Source organism: Cyclopterus lumpus, chromosome 24 (genome assembly GCF_009769545.1).
Source record: "Cyclopterus lumpus isolate fCycLum1 chromosome 24, fCycLum1.pri, whole genome shotgun sequence".
NCBI classification, from domain to species: Eukaryota; Metazoa; Chordata; class Actinopteri; order Perciformes; family Cyclopteridae; genus Cyclopterus; species Cyclopterus lumpus.
The window spans coordinates 12,710,776-12,733,122 of record NC_046989.1 but is presented as its reverse complement, the minus strand read 5'-3'; the positions used below and the strand labels follow the sequence as shown (position 1 = coordinate 12,733,122).

The window sequence follows — 22,347 nt, the reverse complement described above, 5'->3', positions numbered from 1 at the left end:
ATCATTCATTTTGTATTCTGTGTCAAGTGACTAAACTCCCATTCCCAAAAATAGGACACAAAACGCCAACTGTGGTGTCAAACCGAGATTGTGACCGTTTAAATCTCCGACACGCAGAGAATGTTTCATCGCTCTGTTAACCAAACTGAGCCATCATCAAAACCATTACCAAGTGTCAGCAGTGAAGGAGGTTGTAGAAATGAGCTCTAACAAGATTCAATCTGTCTGTTCTGTTGGTCCCCCCACCATTTGTCTCCCTGTCAGCTACTTGGTCCAGATCTCAACAACTACTGACCAGATAAAAATGGACAGTAGTTTTTACATTTAATATAGATATCAATGGGCACCAGAGTATGAATCTCAAGGTTTCCTCAATTTAGGATATATCATAGTGTAACAAGTAGAATACCATGAAATTTGATAAACCCCTTTTGACATTTTGGGAAATTAGCTTAGCTTAGCATTAAGGCTGGAAACAGGGGGAAACAGCTAGCCTAGCCCTAACCTAAGGTAACACAATCTACCAATCAGCACTTCTAAAGCTCACTGATTCGCACTTTGTATTGTTTGTTTTATCACCAAGTAGCAAACACTCCTGGAAGTTACTGGCAAGCCAAGAAATAGTATTGCACATAACCCCCGTAAAACCTCACGTTGTTTCTACATTCTAGCTTTTATGCTAAGTTAAGATAACTAGCTGCCAGTTCCAGCTGCATATTTATATCTGCTCGTCTAACTCTCCACAAGAAAGCAAATTAGCATATTTAATGACATTTTTAGCTATTAATTTCACCAGTAAGCTTCTAGCCAAATGAGTCAATATGTTGTCCATTTCGACCGACATTTCGTTGGCTAACATTGTGCAATACACATTGCAGCCTCTAGTGGCTGCTGGAGTGGCATTGCCCACTATATTCTTGTTGGGAGCTGCAAGCTTTTTCCTGGGAACTGGCTAAAAGAGGCGTTTCAGGATGCGAGTGTATCTGCTGGAAAATCTGAGCAGGAAGAAGCCGTCTGGGAGCTGAGACTATGCACCTCTGAGATCCTCCTCTGCATCCTAATGTTACACATGACCAATGACCACCTCAGACACCTTACACATGAAAGCAGCTTGATTCAGTCCACACAGCTGTCTGAGTGTGCCTGTATGTATGTAAATAGGTGTGCCTTTGGCTCACCGTTTGTACCGTATATTGGGAAATGGAGCATGTTGCAAGGGCAAATGCTATATGTACAGTTTGTATGTGTGCCTGTGTGTGTCAGACCACAGGAGTGATGCTTCCAGTGATAAAGAGCATCTATCAGTCCTCTGCTGAATATCACAGTACAGTTATAAAAAGAACATGACATGTTATCTGATCTGTATGCAGACATGAATGAGTGGGAATGTACATACCATGTTCAGCAAAAACAAGCTTATGATGTTGTTTTTTCACCTATTTTTAAGATCATATGTAACCAGCACATTTCAGCTAAACGGAGCACAAGACACTGTCAAATGTTTCAGCACACATACATAGGAAAGCCCTGAAGCTCTTTCAAACAGAAGAATGCATGATTTGGATATCGTTGCAGCACTAGCTCGTCTCCATTTCTTATTATGGCATTAGGAAGGGTCTGCGCGTGTGTAAGGTGAAGGCGATTAACCTTCATTAGGTCACTTACAGGTTCAGCCTTTGAGACTTCACACCCAACGTGTGATTAAGAGATTTAAGGATTTGGGAAAGATCACACTGTTCAGCTGTTGGCTAGCAGGTTTCAGGAATCACAGTGATGGAGTAAGTTCTCCTACAGCACCCCCTCATTCCTCTTTCCTCTTCTACCATATCTTCCCTTGTGTATCCTCATTTCTTCTTGAATTCTCTCTGTCTATAACTAACAAGGCATAAAAACAAATTGACTGGAAGAGCATTTCTCCTTCCTTTACAACCAAACAGAACCGCTAACAACGATTATGATAAACTACTGGTACCATTAATGAAGGCAGTCTTGTCAGTCATTTTGAAGCCAGAAATTGTGCCGATGTAGAAGGCTGTAAGAAGATCAATGGAAAGCTGTTTGAACACATTGTCAAGATGAACATCCCCTTGTTGCCCATCGAGATGCCTTTTTGAGGAGCAATTCCTCCCACCCTGCTGGATTCTGTTACGCACACATATGAACACACACTTGCACAGATCGCTGTGATTGAAGGGGAGAAGAGGTGCCTTTTCTCCAAAACCGAAGACATGTATTTTGTCATATCTGACAAAGATCTATCTCTGGGAGCTTATTTTTATCCGTTGCATGGAATACCAATTACCTTATCCGCTGTGCCAACTTCTCATCTACCTGTTAAATTCTAACACACACACACACACACACACACACGCACACACAAACACACACACATGCACAAGCCTGTAACAGTTCTGACAAAAATGTCTCAAAATAAAATAAAAAGAGCAAAGACTAGATGCAGTTTTTTTTTCTTACCTTGCAGCAAGTCTATGTTCCGGAGACATTGGAGCACATATGCGGTGCGTCTTCACACGATGAGATGGAAGCGGCGGATAGTCATGCAGAGGTGTTTCACATCTGACAACGCAAAGCAGGATTTTCCCTCAGTTTTTCTGTTCCTTTCTTCTTACTTTTTTTTCCAAAGCCCTTAAAAGAATAGAGCACTGGCAGAGGAGGAAGAGGAGGAGGAGGAGGAGGTGGAGGAGGAGGTGGAGGAGGAGAAGGAGGAGGAGAGGGAAGGCTAAGGGAGGGAGCAGTCTGCCAGGCTGAGCTTCTGTGGATCACCTGGAGCAGTGTTGGGCTCCGCATTTACTCCTCCACTGCAGCAGTGCGAGGCAACGGCGCGAGCTGCATGTTGCTCCCAAAGATCACCGCAAAACAAGGACACGGAGTCTCCATCTGCTGGATTCAGGATTCTGCAGCTCTGTGGCTCAACACGCTCCCATCCCCATCAACATGCACACTCATGCTGTCCCTCTTCCCCTTTGGGTTGAAGCGTTTCTGTCTCACTACGTGCCTTTGCCTCACACTCCCTTTCCCTCTCGAGGGGGTTTATAACGAGTCACACACGTGTTGCCGTCTTATTTGGCTCTCACTTGGGCTGCTCTGTGTCCTCTTACTGACTGGTGGTGCATGTGGTCATACGGCTGGTGCTCTTGGTGATGAAACGTCAAGCTCAATAAAGCCTGAGCCAACCTCACGCTCTCCCTGCGATGACGTCACTCCTTCGACTGACAGGGAGGGAGTCGTTTCCTGGTCTTGTCGGGACCCTGCTGACGTCACCGAGATCAGACACGTTTTTCAGGCCATGTGCAGGTGTTTAAATGGTATACAATGCATGCAGAAAGTTACACAAAACTGAACAACAGTTGACAAGCCAAAACGGATTGTTCCACTTCGTCCGGCACCAGATACAAGCACGTTACCGAACTAGACTTGAACACTTTCCTGTCTTTCAAAGTCCGGAGACGACCTATCATCCCTCAGAACGGAACATGTCACCAACAACGAGAGCATCACTTGCCCTCACATTCCCCTCACGTCCTCTCGCCTTCCCCATGCAGCTTCTTCTCTGTCCTGCAGCACAGTGGAGCTTCTAAGGTTGAAAGACAATCTGAGAGAGGAATGAATACAGATTTGGAAAGGACCATATTAATTTTAGGCCCAATGTACGACGTATTGGTATTCTGAAGGAGTAGAGGTGCTACTCAAGAGAAATATTAGCCCTCCTTCACTAGATGAAAAGGAATCACCAGCAATAGCTGATACAGATGAAAAAGAAGGAGGCTAAGACACAAAGCTAACACGTAACAATGTAAAAGCGTGTCTATGTCAGAGCTAAACCCAGGTGCCGTGAAGTGTTCTTGAACTGTTTTCTACATTTCTTCTGTGCAGGTGAATGTTTGGAAAGAGACAAATGTTTTCAACCTACTACCTATCGTCTCTTGACAACTGTTAAACCGGTAGTATGGATAGTCACCATCATAGTCTCGCCAACCAGCAGAAGAAGAACTGGTGGTTTTTCCTATCTATTCTACAACATACAGTTGGGCATGCAGACTGACAAAGTGGACTGACAGTGGTCTCAATTAGGTAAATTATTACAGGGTATTGTTCAATGTCCCATTGTTATATTGTCGACCCCCTTCTGAGCTTAATGGGTGCCATGCTACATTTTAAAATAAGCTGCTTTCTTTACAAGACCTCTGCTTGTGCTAAACAGCACAGTCTACATTATATCCGATATATGTATATGTGTATTGACATGAGACAACCCAAGTGCTAATACGGTACTAAAATGATTACAGTATTTTACTCATGACTATAAAAAGATTAGTTATTTAAAGCTTTTAATTTTAATGAGGACATTTCTAACAGCAGAAAGACCCAATTCAATATTTGTGCCGTGGCGATTCTTTTGCTTTTAGTCCTTTACACACATGTACCTTTGCACTGCTGCTGACACAACCTATTGAGCAGCATAAGAGAGCCCACTATGTAAATATATGTTTCGAAGATAACACAGCAAACAGTCTGTGATGGATTCTGAAATGCACCAGTCGGTATGTCAGGGCGGCGTTTTGAAATGTTATCAAGTAAACAGTCCCATCTAGTGGTGTAGAACTCACCTGAAGCGCTTTCAGGAATTTAAAGATGTACAGATTTGTGCTATAATCCCGTTCTAGATTAAAACCAATCGAAGCATACAAATTTTAAACGCTCATCATGCTCATTTTTAAAGCTTAAACTCATGCACAAAAAGTCCTAAACAGCATCACTGCTCCTGCTTGCTTTATATCCCTTAAAATCATCCAGTCCACACACTCATTATTGCCATTCTGCCTCAACCTTGAGAAAATGATGAGCAAGGTATGATCAAGAGCAAGTTCTCCGGATGACTGATAAAGAAAAAGAAAAAACTGAGAACAATTCTTTAGGTTATGCACATCAAACATGCAGAGATGTTCCCTCATCCACGTTCACTTCATCTGGAAACGTTGTGCTGACAAAGCCTGTAAAAGCACAGAAGGACTCTGCACACGATTAACTCGCAGATAATCTCTGATGTGTGCTGAAACTCCAACGTCAGCCTATTTGTAATGCTTAAAAAGGCATTTTCAGAATGCGATTAACACCTATTCTGTGTGATCATCGTTTGAGCAAATGCTGTCAAAGTTGAGATCCTACAGTTTTCATCTAAGATTGGTATTATGATTTAGGATGACACTGCTGCACTGAAGACACAAGATAACGATTTGTGTCGGGGCTAAATGTGCAAAATGTCCCAGAGATATTAATGAGCAGAACAAAAAGGCTAAACTTCAGTGTAAAAATAGCCACACGTGACCTCAAAATGTTTGTTCTTTGGGGAATTACAAACACCAACATGCTCCGAGCAACAAAAACAAGTTATATTCTCTTGTCCCGAGAATCTTGAGAATAATTGTTTTGGTTTCTTATTTATAACCAAGTAAATAAAAAAATTACAAAATGTAAAATTACTCTTTCATGATGTCGTCTTGGCCTTTGGCGTCAACAGCATCACAGTGAAAGTGAGAGTATTTGATGTTTGTGCTGATGTGAGCCAGCATTTGATCATCTACGATGCCCAAAAAATGCCAAGAGAAAGGCAGCCGACCCCTGCAGTGCTTTTTTCCTTGGATGGTTCTCAGAGCTCTGACCTCTGCTGAGAAAAGGAGTTGTGCAGAGTTTACCTAATTAACCACTATCTGCTTTATGCTCTATGCCCATATTCTCCACACATCACAACAGCTAACACCTCCACCTCACTACGTATGTTGGATTGGATGCCTTACGCTGTCTGTATATAGGTTCTAGTCTTTTCCATCATGCACCAGGCTAGATGGTAGAGAAACATCTCCTTTGTCAGATCACATGTAACTTACACAGTACACAAAAAGGAAAGCAGGAATCGATCTTCGTCATTGTTAAAGCACGGTGATAACAATCAGGCTTATCCAAAGGCATGTTGGATTGCACTGTAGTATAACACTGTACCAATCTAAAGGTTTATATTATCAATGGATGGAATGGCTGTGTATGTGAATGTTGTTGGCTCATAGTGACAAACCCAATCCCTCCACTTTGCAGTGTTCCTCAAATCTTTGAGTGGAGCATTTGAACATCTTGCACCTCTATGTTTACAGCCTGCAACTTTACTGTTTGGGTTCCGGCTTGCTGCTTCTTATCAGCGTAGTTTACACCCTTAATAGGCTGCGGTTTAAAGTGAAGAAAACTCTGATAGGCCTGCGGCACACTTCCTGCTCAACACCAAGAGGCAGACAAAGTTAACACCTAGCTGATCAAGCTAGTGGAATTTAGCAACTGAAGAGACAAGTAATTTAATTAAAAGTAGAGTAAATATTACATTCATCAGGTGGACTCAAAGACAACTAAATAGGCAACTGTCTGCAAACATGTTTGCCTTGATAATATGTCAACTTTTTGTTGACAGCTTAATGTGCTGCCCACAAGCCGCCTCACAAAAAAACAAAATGTATGTTTTAAGTGTCAATTTTAAACACATCTTAGGTATAGTGTTGGCATCTTTCTTATTGTTGATAAGTGATATGAAGAAATGGCCAAAACCCAACATATTTCTGTCTGTTTCTTTATACTCTGACTTCTGGGAAATATTGGAAAGACAAGTCTGCATCTCGCTTTAATAACTTGTAATAAACAATAGAACGTCAAGGACCAGATTGAGATACAACTACCTGTTTGGATGGATTCACCTGCACTGATGTTGTGATGGAGGTCTTTAAATTCTCTCAGCCTCTGAGGTTTATGAGTACACTGGTTTAATTCATAAACAGAATCCAGCAGATTAAGTGCTTTCAGAACCTGAGATATGGAACAACGTCTACTATTACAGAGCCTGTGTTTATTGTAATGAAGGAACATGTCATTCAGTGCAACACCGTGGCTTTTTGAAGGCTCCAAAAATGGAGGTCTATAACACTTGTAAATGAGATATATCAGAAAATGAAGCATGATCAATTTTGACATTTTTGTGGGATTATTTGACAATAATGAAAATATATAATATCACCAGATTAACACTGTTACCAAACACCAACTATAACAATGGTCTCATTCTCATCGTGAAAAAACATTGCTTTGCAAAGACGTCATAACACTCATTCCTTCAGATCCCTGCTACAATAAACCATTATGCAACATGTCAAAATGTAGCTTTTTATTAAAGTGAACGACATCTCAATATGTTTGACTAAATCGCCCCTCCCACCTCTTACCTGAGTCCTTCTCAAAGAAAAGACAGCAGTGAGTCTGTAGTAGCCATGGTAACACCTGTGACAGATGAAAAGATGGATGACAGATATAGTACAATACAGCTGAGTCACTCCAGACACACACACACACACACACACACACACACACACACACACACACACACACACACACACACACAGAGACACATTGACAGAGAGACACATTGACTGAATGGAGGGGAGCAGCACAATGGGAATGTGTGGGCATTTACAGACAGAAGAAACTTGAGGGAGAAGCTGTGGATCCCCTCCATTCACAATGGCTTCAATGGCACCTCCACCCTGCCTCCACCTCCAAACACATGTAGGCCCGACTCTAATTCCCACAACACCTCACCCCACACACCATGAATCATTCAGTGGTATATTGATTAATCAGTTCAGGAAACAGCCTGACAAGAGCAAAGAGTCATTCAGTGAGTGACTAATTCAACTTTTTGACATTTACACTTTCAATGTGACAAGGTGCGACACGCTGGCTTCACCTGGTCAAAAGCACCGGAGACCTCCATCAGACCTCATAGGTGCGCTTCTTGAGCAAACCGTCAATAACAACAACAGGCTTCGCTGCAGGTTCGGTTCATGCCCAAACAACGACACAAAAATCTTCCCTCTTACCTTTTTCAGCGCTGACATCTTCCTCGTCCGAGAAGGTCACTTCTTCTTCGATAGTAAACGGGCGGTAAATGAGTGATCGACGATCATGTCTCCTGGTATCCGTGAACATGTTCATCGTCTTGTTCGTTACAAACATCTGCGACAGAGCGGCCGTAGTTTCCCATGATGACGGCGGCTGGTATGTGTTTTCTCATCCGACGCAAATCCTGATGCAGCTGCAGACTTCATTCTCTGGAGATGAATTATAATGCACTGATGTTGTTGTGGTCACTGAAAGCGCAGCTCCGCGTATGAAGGCAGCCAATATCAGACGCCATTTTTACAAAGTCTGCTCTTACAGTGCAGTTGTATTGACAATAGTGATGATAATAATGATTATTATTATATTGATAATAATAAATATGTTGTTATTATTGTTATTATGATCAATTATTATAAACATAATGTAACCGAAAAATGTGTCCATTTATTCGATGCAAGCTTACATTAGACAGGCTAAGCATGACATATGTAATTAAAGGTAAACATTGGTTAAATTGCTGGTGAGTACAACCAGTATATTTCTATCTACTTTGTGACAGCTCAAATTTAGTAAATATTACATGATTGCACATATTGAAGTTTACTTCAGACCTACACATGCTAAACTTGAAAAACAGACAAAGAAATGTCCCAGATATTGTTCATTATGAAACATAATAACTTTATTTTCGTTGTACTTTTCATTAAGTTAGAAAAGTTTCAGCAAAACAAGGAATACTATTTTTGTTTCAAAGTGCCTTAAGCTTGGATACCATGTTTATGGTAATTACAGTGAGTGGGATGAGTGTGAGATTGATTTCTGATGCTAAGAAACTGCAGTGTGGTGTACAAGTGCAAGAGGTCACTGAGAAATAATGTGGATGAAGTGCAGAAAACAGCCACAAGTAAAACACTGCCTGCATCTCTTAACCTTTGGTCACGCAGCTGAGACAAATACATTTTACACAGTGCAAATCAATCTGCCCTTATCATAATACCTTGGCAACAAGACAACACATATAAAGTATTCACTGCTCAGTCAGAAATCTCTGCAAGTATGAGTTATATTGAAAGAAAAGGATTGATGTCTGGAATGTAAACACAATCAAAAGTCTTAGACACTGCAGCATGTGTTAAAAACGGCAATAATAATGGTTTACATGTTTAGAAAAGCACTGCTATTGTACATGATGAAACAAAACTCTGATCAAGTGTTATTTCTTATAACAAAAAAACCTTTGACACTCCTCCCCATAGACCCATAGGGAATGCTGTCAAAGATTTAGGAAAAACAAAACATTTGTTCAAACCTCACAATGCGTCTTAAATAAAGTAACTTCATTCAGCCTTCCAACAAGTTACTGCACTAAATGGTATATATATGAAACCAACTGTTTGATATTAATGTGGGCAAAACAACTTAAATGTAACATACAATTATGACTTTGTTAATGACCTATTGTTTCTTGTTTTGTTTTCTCAATGAAACAGGCAGATTTATAAATAAATCCAGATGTTATTGCTTTATTAATGATTCCGTTCAGTACTAAGGTCCGTCACTGGAGGGCGCCAGAGATAATCTTCTTCACTGTGCTCTGTCCATGGTCCTTAAACTTTCAAACGTAATCCACATTGTACGATATATATATGTGTGTGTTTATATATGTTTATATATGTCTGTATTTCTATAATACATGATTATTACTCGAGCTGTTTGGCTGTTTTCCTTTCACATCGTATGTGAATGCTCCTGTTATGGCTATGACAGCCGCTATGAGGCATAACACACCTCCAGACCGGGGGAAGCCGTATAGCTCGTTACCTGCGTGCCGCCACACCTGCGCTTAAAGGTAATTAGCAGCCAGCAGGTGGAACTGCCCCCCGGCGCTGCTTGTTTTCACAGCAGTACAACATTTGATTAAATATAGGCTCGGCCTACTTCACATTGTTTAGTGTTTTGAGTCGTTACTTCGTGTTAACGCATCTTCAAACATCGCTTTAAAACATCCCATTGACAGCACTCATGTCGTCGATCCAACGTGCAGCTGTTGCGCAACCAGTTTGTTTCTGCCTCCTTCTCTTTTTGTCGCATTGGATTTAAAGGCGAAGCGGAGCTGGATATTATTGGGAATTGGACCCCAAGTTATAGATGGTGGCTGCCTTTCTGTGGCTGTGTGGTGAACAACTAAACTCGAAACGTGTCCTCCGGTAGATTTTGGGGAAACGGGACGCAGAAAACGCCGACAAGGAGGTCGAGACACCCCCGAGAAGAAGAAAAAAAAGCAGCCGGACAGCCGGGGGGGGGGGGGACCAAACGGGACTGCGTCCAGCTGGCAGGCTGAGCAGGTAGGATGAATGAAGCTGGAGGGTAACTGGGTGTGCAGTGTCCTTGGTCGGATGCAACGTGCGTCTCAATTAAATCATCCGCCCGATACGGATTTATTTAAATGTGTTCTTGTGTTTGCTTTGAGGGGGGCGTCCCTCCAAACTTCATTCACCAACAGGGCAGTTTAACGTCGCGTGGCTCCTTGGCAGCGGGCGTATGGAGCTCAGCACATGTTAAAGACATTTTACAAACCGATAGAAATTACTCGTTAATACGGCATGCTTAGAAACGCCTTGATTCGAGAAACACACTCTGGTTTTAGAGTGCTATATCTTCACAATAGGCCATGGCAGAGTGATCGTTTGTGCCTCACAGTAAATCACGTGCATGTCCCTGAATAACAACATCAGACTGAGGTTAGTTGTGGCGTTTAATAGCCTGAATTCGTTCTTCCATAACCAGAGTAACCTGAACTCGCTCGATTATCAAATGGAGTTTGATAATTTTTTATTGAACAGGTGAACTCTACAACACTGCAGAGGAGCCTACGTTCCTGTTTATTATTTGAAAACATTGAATTGCTTTTGTGTCAACTGTATGTCAACGCTGTGTAATTAGCAGCTCTTAATTCTTAGCTATGAGAGACTGTCAAGAAGATTCTGCACTCAACATTTCCCGAGTAAAGTCCTTAACGCTCGTTCTTGACACGTAGCAGTGAGTCATTCTTATGAACGATTTACATTTATTCTAATAAAGCCATGAGTCATTCTTATGAACGATTTACATTTATTCTAATAAAGCCATGAGTCATTCTCGTGAAAGATTTACATTTATTCTAATAAAGCCGTGAGTCATTCTCGTGAAAGATGTACATTTATTCCCTCCGTCCAGACAGCAGAAACAACCCGAGGACGCAGTGAAGGACACAGGTAGCCGGTCCAGTTATCCACCTCTGCTCCATCATGGGTAACCAGACTGGCAGAGACAGCCATGGGACTACAGGTACTTGAAGACAGAGGCAACAGTGGCTGATTTATAGCTAGTGAGTTGCCCCTGGCTAGTTTTCTCACACACATACTGTAAAACAGACTATTTTTAGATTATTGTTTGGTTTTAAAACAAAAAGAAAATAAACTGGTTTGCAATGGGAACACTTAAACAATCGTTTGTGTTTTAAGAGTATAAGGGCTTTTAAACCGAGTAGGGTATCGGCTAAAATGTTGGTATTTGTTAATCTTCTGCAAACAATAAACATGCAGAAAACATACTTACTAATAAAGTTCAAAACACTATTGCGAGAAACTGTTTATTTCAGTTGGAACAGCACATGTTACTGGCGTTGGGACAAAGCATAGAGAGCACGGTTTCACTACATCCCCCTAATTTGTAACAAAAGATTGGAAGACCATCATATCCTCATGTTTGATGACCCAAAGCAGTGCAATGGTAGCAAAAAGCCCATTCTGAACTTAAGTATGCCATTAAACATGGAATAATAACACTAATATGAGAAAGCCAAAATGTTTAGGTGAATTATTTTAAGGCTAAATGTCTAAATGAAATGTTGAGTAGATAGTAAGATATAATGAATAAGAACTATGCAGTGAAATACAACCCAAAGGATTCAGTGAAAGTTGGATCTAGCGATGTCGGACCTTTTTTAAGCCTCTCTCATGTCCAAAGCACCACCAGCTTTCATTCGGCTCGGCTAATCTGTGCAATTGCCCTGTGCAGTCCTGCACTGTTTACTACCTGATGACATTCAGTCTGCCGCTCGCTCAATTTAACTCTCATTTACAGCTGTTTAAAATGCAGATCCTTGTTACCCTCTCTTGGCAGTCAGTATGCAGGAAGTAGGCTCAGGCTGAGAATAGCTCCCCTGATGTAGCTGAGCAGACTACATCATGCTGCTGCCAAGGAAATGATGAGTGTGCAGAATTCTGCAGCTCAACACAAGGGCAAGGAGGGGAAGCATGCAGATATCTGAGTAAAAGGAGGTGGAGATCCCTGTAGCCTGCCCTACTCCTTTTATAACCAATGCACCCCATTAACGGCATGCTATCGGCATCTTAGAGACATTGCAAAGCTCTTAACATTATTTTTCAGTGACAGGTGACACGGTAGATGTTTAATGAGACAAGAAAAGCCCAACTGCTCCAAAAACAAAAACAAAAATAAAAATCACACTCCTTGAAAAATGTTCAGTGTTTATGCAGAATACTGGCAGCACTGATGACAGATGTAATCACCTCGTGGTGGCAGTGAGAGCAGCTATTGGATTGTAGAGCAGGGTAAAGTCTCTTCCATGATCTTGCCACATGGGGGAACCATGTGTGAGTGTCTGCCTGCCAAGACATTGGCAACACAGGCTTTTTGCTGCATCAGTCAGCCCAGGATGGTAAATAAGGGAGCAGTGCTTACATCTTCATTGAGTCAAAGTAGAGGGGGGGGGGGGCTTTGCATGCAGCACATTTTTCTTCTATTGGATGAGTTTAATGCTCAGGACATCATATTATCCTCTTTTATCTCTCCAATGCTCTTTTTCCTTTCTTTTTTGCTCCCCATCACTTTTACATTTCCCCCTCTTAGATTCTCCTTTAGATTTCTACCACACGCCTCCTACCACGCCCTCAGAGGCAGAGCTGACTGCCATGGCCTCATCCTCTGCAGCTTCCTCCAGTAAGGCACAGACGCCATCACCAACCGGCACCACCACCCCCTCCATCGCCTCTCCACTCGCAGACTGGACACAGAAGCTGTCCGCTCCCTCAGAATGGGCTGTGATAAGCGTAGACAGTGTCACCTCAGAGACGAATGTGAGCGATGCAGCAGTGAGGCGTGGGCAGGCAGCGGACAGCCCGGTCAGCCTGACGTCCCTGCCTCCATCCAGAGGATCGCCTTCAGAGCAGAGCTGGCAGGAGCGGGATAGTGGACTGGAGCCGCAGGCTGCAGCAGAGCAAGTCGGAGAGGAGATGACCCTGGTTTTATTCAGTCTGATGGAGCACTACAGGACCTCACTAGGCCTGACCCTCAACACTGACGTAACCAGGGGAGCAGTAGGTAGGTCCTCCAGCTTCACTGTTTTCTTTTCTTTCTTAAAGATACTTTAAAGCTATAGCGTTGATAAACTAGAGAGAGTAAGGATAAAAAAAATATATCAAACTGATAAACCCAGCTCAGTATTGCCTATTCTTTTCTAATAATATTAGCACGCAGCACTAGCTCCAAAGGTTTCTAATTCTAGCAAGAAAGTTGCCAAGTCAGCAACACTGACAGGCTGTCCCTTCAGATCTCTCTTCAAAGCCACTGCCCCCAAATAATCATAAGGAACAAAAACAACAAACATGCCCATTGTTAGAACTCGCAGCTGTTAAACTGAGAGCTTGTGGCATACTCTGTACAGGCAGGTAGCCTTGGAAAGACCTTAGCTGTCCTTCTTTTGCTTTACTCAAACTCATCTGATTGGGATTCAGTAATGCAAAAAGGATGCTTTTTCAGGTAGTTTTGCATTACTGAATTATCTCAGCATATGCATTAAGCAAATGTAAATGGTAGGAGGAGAAAATATAAAGAGGTTATTCTGCAACCTAGAATTTGTTTGCAAGAGAAAAAAACACTGAATCTTACATTTCCCATAATGCAACTCAACAATAGCATCTTTTTATTTATTGTCTTTTCAATATGCCAAGATTTTGTTAAACATGTTTTAGTCCAAACCAAGCTAACCCTGAAGACATCCTTACTTAATCCGACTTTAGAAAGCTCTTCCAAAACCACAGAAGTGCCCCCTTTTTAAAGCAAAACAAAAAAAAGTTGAACTTTCACTTAATTTTACTAACCTTGGGTCAAGGCTGATCTCAGGGCAAAATGGTATAACAGGTCTCTTGGATACATACTGGCTCACTCGGATGGCTAAATACAATTAATATAATTAGTCCTGTCCTGTGTTGCTCTTGACAAAATATTGGGGAAATTACCTATTGTCAGACTTTTACATTTATTTTCACTCAACCTGGTGTGCTTTTCTTTGTTCAACTTGTTTTTCAGAGCTGCTCAGGCGCTTGGTAACCGAGAGAGATGAGCTGGTTGAGGAGGTGGACACACTTAGGGAGACACTGAGGGTGAGTTGGAGCTGCAAGTCCCATGACAACCGTAGGCCATTAAAATGTCCTAAAAAACTTCACTGGCGGACTAGCCATAACTAGAACAAGCAGCTTTTAATTCAGATTACATGGTTTATTTTCCATGCGTTTCTCTTTCCGTTGTCCTGCTTGACAGGCGGAGAGGTTGGAGTGGCATCAATTCCAGTGTGACCTGCAGGTCGCGGTGTCTGTGGCCGACCGGCTGCGGGTCGAGTCGGAACAGGCTCTGGGTTTGTTCCAGGAGAGCCACAGGGCCGCGGAGGAGCGGCTGGCTCACGCTCTCACCAGAGAGCAGGAGAAGGAGGGAGAGCTGGAGAGACTTAGGGCCGAGCACAGAGACGTCTGCTGCAAACTCTCTGAACTCACCCTGCAGCGGCAGCTGGACGCTCTGAGGGATACAACCGAATGTGATGAACAGGCAGAGCCACGAGACTCTGAGGAGGGGCATCGGGAGGGAATGCAGGAAGTTGTGGAGGGACAATCTGGGCCAGTTGAAGCCGACACTGAAGTTAAAATTGTCGAAAAGAAGGAGAATGAAACTCATCAAGAGGTGGATGCTCAGGTTGTGGGACATGATCCCGAGGAGCCAAATGCATCAGGGAGCATGCAGCTGAGAGGGAAAGGGGTGGCGGAGGGATACCTTCGTAGTTTGGCTATGCTGGAGAAGAAAAAAGATGAGAGAGATCCAAGGAGGATTGTGATGTTATCTGAAAGATCTTGGTGAGTCTCCACAATGCTTTCACCTCCGTTAACCGACGACAGCGTTATAAAACATGCATAAACTGTCTTTTAGGAGTCTCTCTCGTCTGCCACTCCCAACCGAGACTTCCAGTGAAAATGGGACCTCAAAAAACACAAGCACAACTCTGCCGCTATGCAAGGTACCACACTCCATCCATCCATCCATTTTCAATACCGCTTATCCTCATTAGGGTCGCAGGGGCGCTGGAGCCTATCCCAGCTGACATAGGGCGAAGGCAGGGGACACCCTGGACAGGCCGCCAGTCCATCGAGGGCACATGTAGGGACATACAACCATTCACTCTCACATTCACACCTATGGGCAATTTAGAGATCAATTAACCTGTAGCATGTCTTTGGACTGTGGGAGGAAGCCGGAGAGCCCGGAGAGAACCCACGCTGCCACGGGGAGAACATGCAAACTCCACACAGAAGGACCGCTCCGACCGGGAATTGAACCCGCGGCCCTCTTGCTGTGAGGCGACAGTGCTAGCCACTACACCACCGTGCAGCCCACACTCGTTAAATTGATATGAAATGTTCTTTAACCAAACGTAATTATATGGATGGATATCTGAGGGATTTCAGGGAGGTGGAAAACACTTATAATGCTGTTGCATCACACTATAGGCACATACAGAATCTGTTTCTAAACTTTCCAGAAAGAAGAGCTGCCGAGAAGGATGGACCGTATTTTACAGCGGCAGGACAGCTGGTCCAGCTTTTACACCGGTGAGCTTTCAACCCACCAAACCACCTTCATGCTCTTTAAGTCAGCGTACAGTTGTATGATTGACTGCCTTTTTTGTCTTGCAGGAAAACAAGATGAGGACCAAAGCGCCGATTCCATCAAGTAACTAACTATTGGGGCCCCTTTCTATGTTGATACTGACATCTCAACAGACACTGGAGTGCCTCAAGTCTCTTTGTAAAGGAGACGGAACAGTTTATAAATGTTTGCATGCATGAGTCAAATCAAACATGAAGTTTAAACTTTTCCACACTGTCTGCAGAAAATGTTTTTTCTCCTTTTTAAATTCTGTGTAATTTTAACTTTTTAAGTAACAAATTAAGTTATTCTTAAAACTGTTGAATGTTTTTTTTTAAATAAATGTTGCCCTCCCAGACCTCAGGATGGTTTCAGTGCTCTGCTGAGGCGTCATGGCGGCTCCAGAAGAAACTCTCTGCTGCGCTGGTGCCAGAGTCGTACCCAAGGTTATAAGGTTAGTATATCTGTAAAATGAAGAGGAATTCAGGGTGGGCAACAAAAGTACATTTTTTACCAGTTATATTGTGTCTTCATCAAGTGTGTTTTCTGGCAGAATATTGAGATCACAAACTTCAGCAGCAGCTGGGATGACGGTTTGGCGTTCTGCGCTGTTTATCACACATATTTGCCAACTCACATCCCGTACGACAACCTCAACCCAGCAGACAAGGTAAACATGTTGCTGTTGATTCTCAAAACAAAAGAAATGCATGCAATGAGTTTTAGTTATTTCATTTACAGAAACGTCTGGACTCGAGCACAAGTCTTAAAAGCCTTTTTAGAGTAACACATACTGATAATTTCTCAACTCTCAAAGGTTATTGATCAAGTCAAAATTCTGGACTCCAGAAAGTCATTTGAGGTGTGTTGGATCATTAACTCTGAATGTGAAAGAACAAAAAAAATCACTTTAACTAACTTTATTAACGACAACAAAATTCTAAGGACCAGAACATCATTAACAAAGCGAATACAAGTGGTTGACTGTGCTGGTTTTTTGTTGTTTTTTTCTTTTACAAGAATCCATGCCCGAAAGGTATCTCTGTAAAAAATAATAATGTGATAACGTAAAAGCTGCTTCTGACTCAAATGTTTTTACAGAAGGAAAATCTGGACCTTGCTTTTAAGACGGGAGAGAGAGTGGGAATCATTTCCACACTGGTGAGACGTTGGTCAATACATAAGACATTTGTAAAATTCCAAATTGTGCAACTTGAACCAGCTGTGGTCACTTGTTTTGATAATCTTGTCTTTACATATTATCTGTGTGACAGACATCGGGGGAGATGCTGAAGGCAGACGGACCGGACTGGCAGCAGGTCCTCTGTTATGTTGAAAGCATTTTCCGTCACTTTGAGATGTGAAGTCCTTTTCTCTTGTGTTGCTCTTCATCACGGTTCTTTTCCATCATCATTGTGGCTCAAGGACTGAACCAGAGAGAGTTCTACCCTTTAATTTTAACAGGCAGGATTTTAAACGTGTCAGCAATATTAAGCTTTATGACGTGTTTCTATGTATCAATACAACGTCCTTCACACAGAAACTAAACCTTGGAGTATTTCTATTTTTCTACATGCCATCTACTCAGATCCAAATGGCTGCTGGGTTATGATGCACAAAAAGACACTTAAAAGATTTGTCAAATTATAAACGCATGCTGAACAATCACTGTCACGTTGGGTGCTGGGTGCACTGGTTTGCCTTTTTGAAGATTGATGAGCACTTAATGATTCATGTAAATGTGCGCTGTATTATGTGGATTTCAGGATCTGGGGCACTTTTAATTTTTTTTTTTATTTCTTAACTAATAGTAATTTTATCATGAACCTCTCCTGCTGTTGTACCGTGTCATGTCTGCATGCACCCAAACCTAAAACCCCCAAAACAAAGCAAGGGGGCAGACATGAACTCAGATTTTATTTTTTGGAATGGTGATGTTTTAACCTTAAACGCTACAGTATCCGTCAGGAAATGTAAGTGTCTGTAAGCGCTTCAATATTTTTCAAAAACATGGTAATCATGTTGCCAAATGCCTTATTGCAATAATAAAGTTATGTACATGGAAGTTGTTTCCCCCACACTTTCTCTATAAATACACAGATTCACAGAAAACATTTTAATATATAACAGAAGAATGACATTTGACACATTTGACAGCATATAAAAATCGTATAATTAAAATTAATACAAAAAGATAGCACTGAAGGAAATGTTTAAGGTTCAATGAGAAGTGTCATAATGTAACAAATAAATACTGAAACATTTTAAAGGCAATAATTTAACAAAATTATGCAAGGATGTTTTAAATTAAACCTTAATGCAGCTACAGTACGTTTCATCTTTGTTGGAACGTGTTATTGTATTGAGTTTGAAATTATATGTTCCCATTATTTCTCAGGAAGAGTATATGACACACAGGATCTTGGAATTACAGTATGTTCGTATTGAAACAGAATTAGATGAACGGAACCTTGCATTTGACCAATGAAGGTAAAGAAGTCCTATGAAGCTGGAATGGCACCTCCTATAGGTGGTGTTGACAGTGGTGGCAGGAGGAGAGACTTAAGTTTAACTGACATTGCTGCAATTTCAGGGTCCTGGGTTTCATACATCTTCACCAATCTGGCAAATTTTAGGACACCTGAAAGTGGAGCAGAGCCGATCATGATGAAGCATATCAAGGAGACAAAAACTGAAATATGTGCATATACTGTATATTCATAGGAGAAAATATTTGGGGTTTGTAAATGACTATCAATAACAAAACTTCTAACAATATCAAGTTTCAAATAAAGCCATATAAATATATGACGAGCTCTCGTGAATTGCATGATACATTCTGCTCTGTAGAGTTCCTAGAAGTTCAATCCGGTTGGACAATATTTCATTTTACAGAAGGATGCTTTGGCTCAGAATTTATGAATTATTTTTGTGTTAAAAGTTTACTGTTGCTTGGCCCAATGCTCCAATGCATAGAGTAAATCTGTATGGTTTGTATATCTGAAAGGAAAATGCTGCCTTACGCTTACCCTCTCCCTCATTGTTGAAGCCATAAGCTTTGATAACCTCCTGTTGAATCTGGGTGGCCACAGGGAGCACGAGCTGCAACATCTTGCCCATGTCGTTGCAGGCACTTTCTCGAGCCTCCTCCATCCTTGCAATATTTTCTGGTGCCGAGAAGGCCTGGATCACCTCACTCAGTACCACTGTGGGAGAAAAACAAAAGATCAGCAGTTGCTCTAGTTCTACAGCATGTATATGTAACTGCGACGCAAGTATTTTTTTTATGAAGTAACTAAAGACAGGCTCTTGGAAATACATGTATACTAAATGTGCTTTTCATTAAAAGAAATGAGAAGTGCGAACATCCCACCCATTCAAAGACAGTAGGGAACCCCACAGATACAAACACACATGCAATAACTGATAAGCCGGAGTAAAGATTTCAGCCTCTGTTTGACAGATCTCGGGTCGTCAGGCAGTTTGAAACGCTGGAAGTGTCGGCAATAATGACGTGAAGGCCATACGGAAGACCAGGAGGGGTAGATATAATATTTTAGCTTTTAGGATGTTATAATTATGTGAAGTGTCTTTGAGTATCATGAAAAGCGCTATATAAATTCAATGCATTATTATTAGACAATGTAAACGTTAATATTATCTGTTCTCACCTCTGGTCTGCTCAACATTGAGGGTAGGCTGCTGTGCTGGAGCTGAGGCCATGTCTGGAGAGAAAAGAGATGAGAGAAAGGTGTATGAACAGGAAGAAAGAAGGTTGTACTGCTTGAGACTAAATTGAATACTGAATTAATCCCAACACAGTCATACCTCCTTCTGTGTTGGTTAAAGAACATGAAATAACCGTAGTCTAGAACCGAAGTGAGTATACTTCACTAATCGATCAACAGAATAATTAATCTGGAACTCTGTTGAATTGGATTCATTTTTTTTGTTTAAAGTAAAACCTGCTCTTCCACTGTGATTGCACAATGTTCTGATACTTTGAACTATTAATAATAACAATAATACAAATGACTGTTAGCAGCCCTACTTCGCTGTTTTGTAAACTAAATTGAAAACGATATGACACAAATCATCCTGATATAATCATTTGAGCATGTACCTAGGTTAGCTAACTATATCTAAAATCAGATCTGCTGTGACAGTGTCGTCTGAGGCAACGTTATGTGTTTGCTTCATGGTCACAAACCTGGAAAAAGATGAATATCTGTACTCAGTTTCAATCTCACTAAAGTGACGATGACTAGTCTTCCACAATGACAACATGAAGCAGTTTGGTTGTGATGAGCTGGACATTGGTTCTTCGACCGATATATTTCAACGTAATACAAGACAACGTTAGCTTAGCTAAGGTTACCGGAAGCTAAGACACATACCTGAACTGATCCGCTTATCAATAAATTGTAGAGTTCTATGATCTCGGCACAAATGAGAAAAAAAACTAGCTTGTTGCAGCCCTGTGAAAAGTAGGTGGGAAATGAAGCCCTTTACGACAATTGGCAGCGCTTTGCGACAGCACGTCCTTCTTTCAGGTAGACGCGGAAGTAAAATTGTAAACAAGTGCCTCGCTGAGCTAGTAGCATGATGACACCTCACCCAAATGTTGTTCAAGTCGAAGTAAAAGCGAGCGACAGTGGACGTGATTGTATTTGATGTTGAGCTGGATTGAAGCAACGGAGAAATCAACTCGTTTTGAGTGAGTGGCGCTCGCGTCTCTTTTGCCACGTAAACCTTAACGTCAGTGTCGATGGAGCAGAGGCTGGCAGAGTTCAGGGCCAGACGACAGGCTGAAAATACTATGAAAAGGGACGACAGTGCTGGTCCGCAGTGCAAAGCACAGATAATAGCGGACACAGCTGCTCAGACTGACACAACAACAACAACAACAACAACAACAACAACGAAAACAACTGACAGTCAACAGACTCAAGACACAGAAAACGTCAGAGCTTCGAGTCAGACCTCCCCAGTAAAGGTGAGACATCACTTGTTTATGATGTGACAGATTAAATCAGCTCGCAACCTAATTGGCTTTCTGATTAAATGTGTTCTGAATTATTATGTATCACGTATTGCTAGTGTTTACTGCAGCTGTGTTTGACTGATTAGAAACCTGTATTGCATGTGTGGATCTACAATACATGGTGAAACATATCCTTACAATGTTAAACACTGACACGAAAACATGAAACTTAAGGTTACAACTAATTTACCAATCATTTCATCATTGGTTAATCTGTCCATCACTCTTTCTTTTACGTGATACATCATTTTATTCTTGAAAATGTAAGAAAATAGGGAAAATTGCCCTCATAATTACTTAAACCCAAATTGCCTGTTTTGTCTTACCAAGTCTCCAAAACCCAAACGTAAAAGCACATGGAAAAGCAGATGAACCTCCCATTTGAGAAGCTGTGAACGTGAAATCAATTCAGACATTAACTGTTAAAGCCTTACTTGTAACATCAGATTTAACAATAACCTTTTTAAACGCTAATTTATAAGTACTCTGTAAAATAAGACAATACTCCTGGCAGGACCGTCCATCTTGTCATGTCTTATCTGTCTATAATGAGTGCAGTGAACAAGTTTGAAGTTGATCAAACTACAGTACACCAGCAAGTAACTAGTCCTCCCCTCTTAACTGAAAATGCCTAAAGTCTTTTAACATGTGGGTATCCAGCAGAGAGAGGCCTGTTTTGTGCCCAGACCTACTGTAAGCAGCCTGTGATGTTGAAATGCATTGAACCTCCTGTTGCTTCTTCTCTACAGGACCATAGTGACTGGCTGCTGGATAGTGCTCTGGGAAGATGGCTGACTTCAAGACAATTTGTCTTCTCAAACCTTACTTTGCTCAAAGTGCTGCTGTGGCTGGTGCTGCTCGGTCTGTTTGTTGAAATAGAGTTTGGCCTGCCATTCTTCGTCCTCTCCCTCTTCTACTGGCTCTATGAGGGACTCCGTAGCCCGGCTGCCCGCGAGCCTGGAGAACTGAGTGCTTATTCTGTCTTCAATCCAGACTGTCAGCCTCTGCTGGGCACTCTCACTGCAGAGCAGCTGGAGGGAGAGATGGGTTACAGACATTTGTTTGGGAATGGTAGTGGGTGAACTGGGGAGTAACAGTAACTCATTGTGAGTCATGTGTGCTAAAAGGGTAAAAGGGCAAGCAGCATTGACATTTATATGAGAACAAATGTTATTTACTTCAAATAAATGGCTTTTCAAGTTTAATAAAGAATTCTGATGTATCGAGCAGTATTGCATGTTGTCTCTAGGCCTTGACAAATTACAAACACACTGATCGCACAGTTTTGGCAGTGTTATTATCTGCGTTTAAGAAAAAAGTCATGTTTGATAATAGATTCAAGAAATGTTCATGCAAAACTTGCTATGAACGTA

General features: G+C 41.7%; 4 protein-coding genes across 4 annotated transcripts in view; 2 read left to right on the top strand and 2 right to left on the bottom strand.

Moving 5' to 3' along the window:
* Positions 1–8,046, bottom strand: part of LOC117727403 (disks large-associated protein 2-like) — an 80,115-nt gene extending 72,069 nt beyond the window's left edge. The window contains exon 1 of the mRNA XM_034527685.1: positions 7,932–8,046. Coding sequence (XP_034383576.1) covers positions 7,932–8,046 — 115 coding nt within the window. The remainder of the gene's footprint in view (positions 1–7,931) is intronic.
* A 7,772-nt stretch (positions 8,047–15,818) lies between these two features.
* LOC117727749 (cytospin-A-like) lies at positions 15,819–17,757 on the top strand. Its single transcript, XM_034528183.1, has 6 exons — positions 15,819–15,893; positions 15,978–16,014; positions 16,288–16,384; positions 16,484–16,600; positions 17,032–17,091; positions 17,205–17,757. The coding sequence occupies exons 1-6, from the start codon at positions 15,845–15,847 to the stop codon at positions 17,292–17,294; spliced, it is 450 nt and encodes a 149-aa protein (XP_034384074.1). The 5' UTR covers positions 15,819–15,844; the 3' UTR covers positions 17,295–17,757.
* A 48-nt stretch (positions 17,758–17,805) lies between these two features.
* grcc10 (gene rich cluster, C10 gene) lies at positions 17,806–20,502 on the bottom strand. Its single transcript, XM_034528184.1, has 4 exons — positions 20,328–20,502; positions 19,602–19,655; positions 18,960–19,136; positions 17,806–18,571 (listed from the first exon to the last, which is right to left on the bottom strand). Exons 2-4 carry the CDS (start codon positions 19,651–19,653, stop codon positions 18,432–18,434), a joined length of 369 nt encoding a protein of 122 aa, XP_034384075.1. The 5' UTR covers positions 19,654–19,655; positions 20,328–20,502; the 3' UTR covers positions 17,806–18,431.
* saysd1 (SAYSVFN motif domain containing 1) lies at positions 20,466–22,206 on the top strand. Its single transcript, XM_034528182.1, has 2 exons — positions 20,466–20,926; positions 21,724–22,206. The coding sequence occupies exons 1-2, from the start codon at positions 20,699–20,701 to the stop codon at positions 22,054–22,056; spliced, it is 561 nt and encodes a 186-aa protein (XP_034384073.1). The 5' UTR covers positions 20,466–20,698; the 3' UTR covers positions 22,057–22,206.
* The last annotated feature ends 141 nt before the right edge of the window (positions 22,207–22,347 follow it).

Excerpts from the sequence above, each read along its gene's own strand:
- saysd1 (XM_034528182.1), top strand. The coding sequence starts at position 20,699 with ATGGAGCAGAGGCTGGCAGAGTTCAGGGCCAGACGACAGGCTGAAAAT. Across the intron at positions 20,927-21,723 it reads GTCAGACCTCCCCAGTAAAG|GACCATAGTGACTGGCTGCT; the intron begins GTGAGACATCAC and ends TCTTCTCTACAG.
- grcc10 (XM_034528184.1), bottom strand. The coding sequence starts at position 19,653 with ATGGCCTCAGCTCCAGCACAGCAGCCTACCCTCAATGTTGAGCAGACC. Across the intron at positions 19,137-19,601 it reads CAATGTTGAGCAGACCAGAG|TGGTACTGAGTGAGGTGATC; the intron begins GTGAGAACAGAT and ends TTTCTCCCACAG. Across the intron at positions 18,572-18,959 it reads CTTCAACAATGAGGGAGAGG|GTGTCCTAAAATTTGCCAGA; the intron begins GTAAGCGTAAGG and ends CTCCACTTTCAG.
- LOC117727749 (XM_034528183.1), top strand. The coding sequence starts at position 15,845 with ATGGACCGTATTTTACAGCGGCAGGACAGCTGGTCCAGCTTTTACACC. Across the intron at positions 15,894-15,977 it reads CTGGTCCAGCTTTTACACCG|GAAAACAAGATGAGGACCAA; the intron begins GTGAGCTTTCAA and ends TTTGTCTTGCAG. Across the intron at positions 16,015-16,287 it reads CAAAGCGCCGATTCCATCAA|ACCTCAGGATGGTTTCAGTG; the intron begins GTAACTAACTAT and ends TTGCCCTCCCAG.